The sequence below is a fragment of the Triticum aestivum genome, chromosome 3D (assembly GCF_018294505.1).
Source record: "Triticum aestivum cultivar Chinese Spring chromosome 3D, IWGSC CS RefSeq v2.1, whole genome shotgun sequence".
Classification (NCBI taxonomy): domain Eukaryota; kingdom Viridiplantae; phylum Streptophyta; class Magnoliopsida; order Poales; family Poaceae; genus Triticum; species Triticum aestivum.
In genome coordinates, this window is record NC_057802.1 from 108,731,765 (window position 1) to 108,740,422 (window position 8,658).

The 8,658-nt window shown below is 49.1% G+C and overlaps 1 protein-coding gene across 1 annotated transcript; it reads right to left on the reverse strand.

Annotated features, from left to right (window-relative positions):
• Positions 1 to 1,742: 1,742 nt before the first annotated feature.
• Positions 1,743 to 7,231, reverse strand: LOC123077725 (inactive TPR repeat-containing thioredoxin TTL3). The gene is made up of 7 exons (XM_044500036.1): positions 6,163 to 7,231; positions 4,704 to 4,899; positions 4,433 to 4,617; positions 3,938 to 4,271; positions 3,653 to 3,857; positions 2,384 to 2,490; positions 1,743 to 2,297 (listed from the first exon to the last, which is right to left on the reverse strand). Exons 1-7 carry the CDS (start codon positions 7,008 to 7,010, stop codon positions 2,145 to 2,147), a joined length of 2,028 nt encoding a protein of 675 aa, XP_044355971.1. The 5' UTR covers positions 7,011 to 7,231; the 3' UTR covers positions 1,743 to 2,144.
• Between the last annotated feature and the right edge of the window lie 1,427 nt (positions 7,232 to 8,658).

Consider the following 8,658-nt stretch of genomic DNA (forward strand, 5'->3'; position numbering starts at 1 on the left):
CTATGAGCTTGTGGGGCTTGTGGACCACCTCTCACGCTGGTTTTTCTTCCCAAAAACCACATATATTCTAAAAAAATCTCTGTAACTTTTTATCGCGTTTGGACTTCGTTTGATATGGATATTCTGCGAAACAAAAAACATGCAACAAACAGGAACTAGCACTGCGCACTGGATCAATATGTTAGTCCCAAAAATAATATAAAATGTTGCTAAAAGTATATAAAATTTGTAGAATATTGGCATGGAACAATCAAAAATTATAGATACGACAGCGACGTATCAGATCCGGAGGAGGACAAGGCGGATCAGCCGGAGGAGGAGCTAACGCCGGTTGGGGCATAGCCATGGAGGATACCATGGTGGAGTTCGCGATTGGCGAAGATAGCGGAGCAACAACCATCCTGGAGTCCGTCTAGGATGAGGCCTATGTCGAGACCAACCGACACTTCATCCGGAAGGAACGGGCAGCGACCGACACGCTTTTCGCCGAACTTGACGCGGAGGCGGAGGCCGAAGCGGAGGAGCCGCAGGAGCCGGAGTTGCGTCTGCCGCCCATGTACCCGGAGCCGGGCATGGAGATCGTGGACATCTCCAACGAGGATTAGGGTAGTGTTGGCTATTTGATCTATGGAGTACGCAGATGTCCTCTTTTCCATGGTTTGTACGGATTTAAAGTTTCAAGCATGAGGTATCCAGATGCAGAGGAGCAAATTTAAGATGTGACCGCGTCCGCGGGCGTTTGAGGGTCCGGATTTGTTGTTTGCGGCTGTAGATGCTCTAAGTTACCTGAACGTCCCAATCCAGCGCCGGCCATACCAATTGCTACCGCCACCCGCAGCCATCGATGCCCTTCTATGTCGTCACCCTAACCTCCCTCTAAGGCCCCCACCATCCTTCTCCGGCTCCAGGTCGCCTTGGCTCTGCCTTAGAGCTCCGTCTCGCATCCCTTCTTTTTGAAAATCAACTTAGAGCAACTCCAACAGTTTCCCTATCTCTAAAATAACTACTGTTTACGGAAAGTTGGGACAAAAAACCTCACGAGCAGTTCCTGGAGACTGACTATCTTTAGAGGATCCGGTAAAAGAGGTCATTTCTCCTGTTGATTTACGGGAAGATGATCTTTCCGTATCTTTTTGGAAGGAAAATAACCACCATGAAACTGCCATGTGCGGCCCTCCGGTACGCCGCCGTCCCACGGGATCCGCGCCGAAGCACCGCCGCCCGTGCCGAAACACCGGCACGCCGAGAGGCCGCCGCGCCGCCGCTGCCGTGTTGCCCGCCGCCACCGCTGCCTGTGGCCACACAACCACGTGTAACCCCTCGCCGGCGACCACCACGCGTCCGTGTCAACGCCGGCGGCCACCTATGACTAGCGGGCCCTAGGGGGAAATAAAAATTTAGCTAGTTTTGTTTAATAAAAAAATCAAAAAAGTATTTAGGGTTAGACATTTATGGGAACTAACAAAGTTGATCCCGGACAACTTCCCCTAAAAGTTATGGGAAGCCAAAAAAAAACTTGTTTTAGGGGAAGTTTTTTAGAGGAACTTTTGGAGTTGCTCTTAGATAAATTTGTTTTTCAGGCAACTTACCAACAGCAAATGTGGACCTTTTATCTACACAAGATATGTACAAGCGACCGTATCTGCTTGGATAATGGATATTTCTTCCATACTAGCATGCGTTGATCCACTGGTCATGGGGAGATGTGGAGAGGCTTAAAACATGCATATTACACGATCAAATTTCAAGAGTACAAATGGCATCTATACTTTTTCTTTCCTTGGGCTGTCTGGTCTGGTAAACATGAAAGTAAAAAATTTACAGTCGCTCTTCCAAGAGTCGGAAGATAATGTTTTTTTGTTTTCTAAAGGAACGGGGACAAATGAAAAGAATAAAAACAAGTTGGTAATCAACAAATGGGGAAAAAGGCGGCGAAATGCGACTTGCAAGGGCGGGTTCGGATGGAAAAAAGATCGGAGGAAGTTGCTCTTCTCTCTTGGTCTTCTTTCATGCTTTGCTGCCCTCATCATCAAAGATTACCTTCACTGGCTCTGCTCTGGACCTCCCTCCGGTTTAGCCAACGGTTTGCTTGCTCGAGGGGAGCTCAAGGCGCAAGGAAACATCGAAGTCATCGGCTTCTTGGCCTAAGTCCCGTAATGCCTTACTGAATACTCCAGCAGCTGTTGGCTGGGGCAGATCATCTCCTTCACTCTTATGGCATTCTTGTAGATTTTGAATGTTGGAACTGTCCTCACATTCTCTGCGCGCGCGACAGCAGGGCTCTCGTTTACATCCACCTAAGCAAAATAAGAGAATAGCATATATCAAGAATAGGCCAGAGATAGAAAGGTGACAAGGATCAACCATTTGCTCAACCACTTACCTTGAGGAAATTAACAGATGGGTATTTGGTACACAGTGCATTCACAAACGGGGAAATTTTACCGCACTGCTGATTCGAAGAAGTCATGAAATGGACGACCGAAACACCTGCGAAACCATCAAATGACAGTGCATCAGATTAAAAAAACTAACAACTTTCACCACTGCTACAAGATAGAGAGAGCAAGGTAAAAGACAAAGAATGTAACTGAATAATGTACCCCCAAACTGGCAAAAGTGCAGACTTCCAAAAAAATAGCCATAGTACAGTGCCAGCAAAACAAAGGTCACGTGAAGGTTTGCTTGCAACGCACTAAACAGTAACAAGTACCACCAACTGGTGGTACAACCTCATGCCTATCAACAAAAGTCAAGATTGCAGTACTAGTGTACTATAAAACGCTGCTTGTCTGCAAGTCAAACATCATGAAGTGCAGGCGCAAGATACAAGCAGAAGCAGCAAAACATGCAAGGTTAATCAAAATCAAATGGGATTGCTCATTCTTGGGAAGCAGTAACTTCTACAGAAGAGAGTAGTAAGTAATGTGTTTGTCAAATGTGGCAAGGTTATTACTCCCTCCATTCCACAATGTAGTGCGCCCGCGCTTCCCGAGATCTAAGTTTGACCGTAAATTTAACCAACGAGACCGACTGCGGCGGGAGCAAAAATACCACCGCAGTCGGTCTCGTTGGTTAAATTTATGGTCAAACTTAGATCTTGAAAAGCGCGGGCGCACTACATTGTGGAATGGAGGTAGTAATAAAAAGGCTTCCTTTTCCCCAAAAGGAAGAAAATCAGCGGCAAGGTTAACCTAGCAAAATAGGTAACAAAACAAAGGAGGGTGGATTCCAGTTCATTGTTTGGTTACTCTGCACCTAAGCCACTGCCACTCCTTTTGTAATAGATCCATGAAATGCCCACAAAGCGAGCAAAAAAGACAAGAAACATGATTAATCAAGGGGCGCCATCTTTGCATTTCACTAATATTTGCGACAACTCACCAACTGTTTTAAGGAACGGCTGGATCAATGTGTCGACTATCAAATGCAAGGCTTACATGACAATCTTACTGTTTTGTATGCTTTATTGTAAGGAATGTGTATGTATGTCTCATATTATTTCAGGAACTCTACTTATGTAGATAATAGTTTGTCATTATTTTCAGTAATCGCATGTGTTATAGGGTTATAACAAATTAGCAAATGGTGGTTCCCAAAAAAGGCATGAAGCGGCATTTTCAAACGAAGGACACCAGCCAATAAGACAAACCTGGCAAGGAAGTAGCCATCTGGAATTGTTCCATTCCTGTAACTGCTTCAACCTCTCCTCCAAACTTCAGGTTTGATACTTCCTCACCCCGAGATGACTTGAGGGCAACCTGAGCATGGAAATAGGCCTCAGCAACCTCAGTGTCACCTGGGAGTTCCTTTCTTAGAACCTCATAATCCTTCAACGATTCCACCCATTGCTCCATCTAAACATCAAACGTGCAACGATTTCTGAGTTTTTCAGTTCTAAATCAGAAAAAGCACAAAAAGATAAACAATATGCTACCTTGCCATAGGAAGCTGCACGCCTCAGCAGAGCCTTGGTATAATTGGGTTGAATCATGAGGGCTTCATTGCAGTCCTCAATAGACTTCTCCCACTGCCCTAGCTTGAACCTGCAAGCGGCCCTGTTGCAGTGAAGGACTGGATTTACAGGGTGATGTTTGAGCCCTTCGCCATAAGCTATGCAAGCTTCTGAAAATTTTCCAGATTTAAATAGCTCATTCCCTAGAGATCGTGCTCTTGCTACAGCTTTCACATTGTTATGCATTGTTATCACTTCGACATTTCTTGGGTCTATTATTCTGGCCTTGTCAGCTGAAGAGACAGCATGATCGAACCTGCAAAATGTTCACTAGTGTCAAGTCATGTAAGGGTACAGCTATAACAGGTAATCGATGAGTTTACCTGCCAAGTCAAAAACGCTTTGAACAAAGTTGTTTTTCAAGCTACACTCACATGCTCTTATCTGTGTGAGTATAATGAGTAACTGCTGAATTACCTTCCCAATGCGATGTCAACTTGGGCATGCGCGTAATAGAGGTATGCGTTAGCAAAGAAGCCACAGAACTTGGTGTCTGAGGTGCAGGAAGATGAATAATCCAACTTGGAAGCACTGGAGATGGCCATATCAGCTTCATCGAGCTGAGTAAGCCGGAGAAGAGCCTCTGCTCTTGCGGCAAAGAGCTGCAAGAGGCGAATCACATGAGAATATACTCTCTGATCAAGAAATCGCTAGTCAATATCGGATTGGATAATGTGCAGAATCATACCAGAGCAGAGGAGTCGGCTCCGGCCGCAATAGCGGCATCACATTCCCTCAGTACATTCTTCCAGTCCCCAACCTTCCGTGAATCGAGGCATCTGCCCAGGTGTTTTTCCACTGTCTGTAATTTGTGCAGCTCTAGGAGGTCAGGCTGTGGGGTTGCCAGGGTAAGGTGCTTCTGAGCATCCTCAAGGTGTCCCAACCTGCAATTCAACAAGATCCTTCAGATGAATAACTTGCACAGCTGAAGAATTCAAGGGTCACTTAATCTGGTACGTACCAGTGATGAATCTAGGTAGTAACTAGTGTTGACCGATTTACTAACTATAGCAAAAACGAGCACATCTGTGTGCCCATCGTTACCATTTATGTTTTGTTCCAAATTCAGCTATTTCTGATTCTCGCGGAACTGGAGGAGCAGATATTTTCATGCCAAGGAGGGAAATCCAGGGGCACATAAAGCAGTGTCCATTTCAGATCAATCAGTCTCCATATGGATGCCAACTTGTCAAAGCATTTTCCGAAATAAAGTTAGAAAAAAAACGTGTGCCCACTGTACAAATCGCCTTCCGTTACCAGCCAATAATGAAATAAACACTTCGGGTGCATTTGGATCCAAAGTATTTTTGCAGTTTTCTGAAAATACTGTGGTTTCTGAAATAACTTTGGTATTAAATACTTTGAGGTGTTTGGATAAAACAAATACTGTAGTTTCCCATACCAAGGTATCTATCATACTGTGGCTTTTTTGCTGTATTTAAGAAAGAGGTCAGGACCTCTTTTTTATAAACTGAACTGAGAGAACGCGTCGCCTGGTCTACGTCCAAAGTTGATAAAATGAGATACGAAGTGCGTCTGATTATTAGGTGCTTCAGGTTTGGTAGTTAGTTTCTCTACAGAGACGGCACGCTCTTGAGTATATCCATTGGTCGTTGGAGCACTTGTATGCAGCAGGCTAAAAGCTAACTACCCAATCGATTCTACGTGCATATAATGCTGCATGCATTGGGCGTCATTTCTACGTGCAGATCAGCTCCATGAGTATAGTTGAGCAGGGCACAGCGAGTCAAAACAACACTTGCCAAACTCATCGGTGGTTTTGTCAAAACTGAGAAAAACTATGGCTTGTAGAAACCGAAGTATCCATTGCCCACACATTTAGAAACTGAGGTTTTGGATTACTATGGTTTTTCAAAAACACAGCTGCCAAACTAAGCCTTCATGCACATGTGTGTTTTGTAAGCCCTGCTAAAAATAGCAAATTTGCTTTCATATTATTGCGGCATTGTGGCTGTGGGGGCAAAGCCATGTTGTTATTCAAATCGCTGGAGCAAATAATCTTACGTGGCGTAAATAAAAAAGTTGTTTTCAGCAACCGGAGCAACCGACAGTGAGGAGGGCGCCAAGAACAAAAATCATTTCGCAGTAACCACACGCACAGATCTAAGGGCAAATGATTCGTTCACCTTATGTGAAGCGAGGCGAGCCGTTGGTGCGCGCGTCCGTACGACGGATCGATCCGCACGGCCTCCTCGCACTCCTTGATGGCGTCGCCGAAGCGGCGGAGGCCGGTGAGCGCGGCGGCCCGGTTGCCCCGGCATGCGGCATTGTCCGGGCAGAGGGCGAGCGCGCGGTCGTAGAGCCTGAGCGCCTCCTCGAAATACCCCTTCTTGTACTGCTCGTTGCCGGCCCTCTTGAGCTCCTCCGGGTCGGCGCTGGACATGGCCCGCCGGACCGCGGCATCCTCCTCGGGGGCCACGCCGCCGCTGCGCGAGCGGATGATGCTCCCGTGGCCGTAGTTGCCGGTGCCGGAACCGAGCACGTCGTGGCGGATGGCGCGGGGAGGGGCCGGGGGCGGCGGGGTGGAGGCCGCGGAGAAGGAAGGCAGCGGCTTGGCGAGGCGGCCGGTGGGGCAGATGTTCCCGGCGGGGAGCGCGTTGGTGAGCGGCGAGGTGGCGGAGCTAGAGGTGGAGCCGGAGGTGAAGATGAGGGGGCCGGAGCCGGTGCGGCGGTGGCCGGGGCGCGCCCCGCGCGGGGGGGCGTCGGAGGGGAGCGGGATCTCCCCGGAGTGGCTCCGGCGCGAGGCGAAGGCGGGCGCCCGGGAGACGGAGCCGGAGGAGCCCGAGGAGGAGCTCGGGGTGTGGTGGTGGTGGTGGTGGTGGTGCTTGGATGAGGAGGAGTGCGGGAGCGGGGAGACGGGCGAGAGGCGGCCCGGCGGGAGCGTGTCGGGCTTGTCGTTGGAGGAGAGGAGCACGGCGGCGGCGAAGGCGTCGGAGAGCGTGTCCGGCATTGGCGCCGGCGTGCGGCTGGACATTCCGCCGAGCACCCGCCTGCCTGCCTGCCCGCGCGCGCGCTCAGATCTCGGCCCTGGTGCTAGTGCAGCATGGGGCGGCGGCCTGGGCCGGGGGAGGCGGAGGCGGAGATGGGGATGGGGATCTCGTGAAATGGGGAGGGAGGGGAGGGGAGGGCGCAAGCAAGGAATGATGAAGGCGAGCGGGCGAGCGGGCGGGCGGGCGGGCGGGGGTGGGAGTGGAGTGCTGCGGCCTGCGGGAGGGGAGGGTAGATTTGGAGCGAGGCCGGGGGCAGTAAACAGCGCCGCAGCGGCGCCGCGCGGTGGAGTGAAAATGGAAACGGAGCGAGAAGGAGGCCCAGCGCGCCCAGCCGAGCGAGCATTTCGCCCGCGGTCTCTCTCCTCTCCTTGCTTTTCTTTTCCTTTCATCATCAGGAAAAGAGAAAGATTTCCAGCGCGGTGGTCAAACGCTCTTCCTATGCAGCAGCGGTTGATTTCCCAATTTTGCGTTTGTGACAACAAAAACTACATGAGATCACTGCGTGATAAGCATAGCAGTGAACTTTCAATCCAATAGACAAAATGTCAAACAATAACAACTTGGCACTCCACCAAGGAAGTGAATGCAAAGGTTAAATGAGGTTTTCTTTACGTGGGTTGACCATTTCGGCTCGATGAGCGTCACCCGTGTCTTTCGGCGTCTCTTCACGGACGCCGGTACGTAAGCACAACACCGCTCGCTCGTATCTTTCGGCGTCTCTTCACTGACGCCGGTGCGTAAGCACAACACCGCTGACTTTCCAGGCAGATGAAGGGTAGACGTCGAATCGCTAGGCGGATCATGGTAAAAGAAAGATATATCTGAAAAGAATGCTATTGGTGGATGTTGCTCGTCTCGCGTCACCGATCGCCGCTCATATCTCTAGGGGTGGGGGATCTAGCACATCCTGACCGCGTAAGCATAATAGCCGACTCTTTGAGTAAATTGACGAAAGTTGTATCGTTCAAAGCAGAAGTCGGTGAGTATGCAGGTGTTGCTCGTCTAGGATCAAACGACAACAACTTGGTACTCCATAAGGAAGTGAATGCAAAGGTTAAATGTGGTTTTTCTTTATATGTGTTGACCATTTCGGCTCGACGAGCATCGTCACTCCTATCTTTTGGATGGTCGTCTCTTCGCAGACATCGGCTACGTAAGCACGACAGCGCTGACTTTCCAGACCGATGGAGGAGAGACGTCGAATAGCTAGACGGACCATGATAAAAGAAAGATATGTCTGAAAAGAATGCTATTGGTTGATGTTGCTCGTCTCGCGTCACCAAGCGCCGCTCATATCTCTGGGGGTGGGGGGTCTAGCACATCCTGACCGCGTAAGCATAATCGCTGACTTTTCGAGTAAATTGACTAAAGTCGTATCATCGGTGAGTATGCGGGTGTTGCTCGCCTGGGATCGATGAGCACCAGGTGTATCCAGGGAAGGTGTTTTGTAGAACAGGTTGATCACAAGATGTATCTAGGGAAGGTTTCTTGTAGGACACTATTTCGAGAAGGTGCCTTACAAAACATCCTGAGCAAACTGGCCAACTTTTTTAAATAAGATGACAAATGTAGAATAGTTGGAAGCACACAATGAGTTAGTACACGTGTCGCTTCCGTGCTATCAATGAGTAA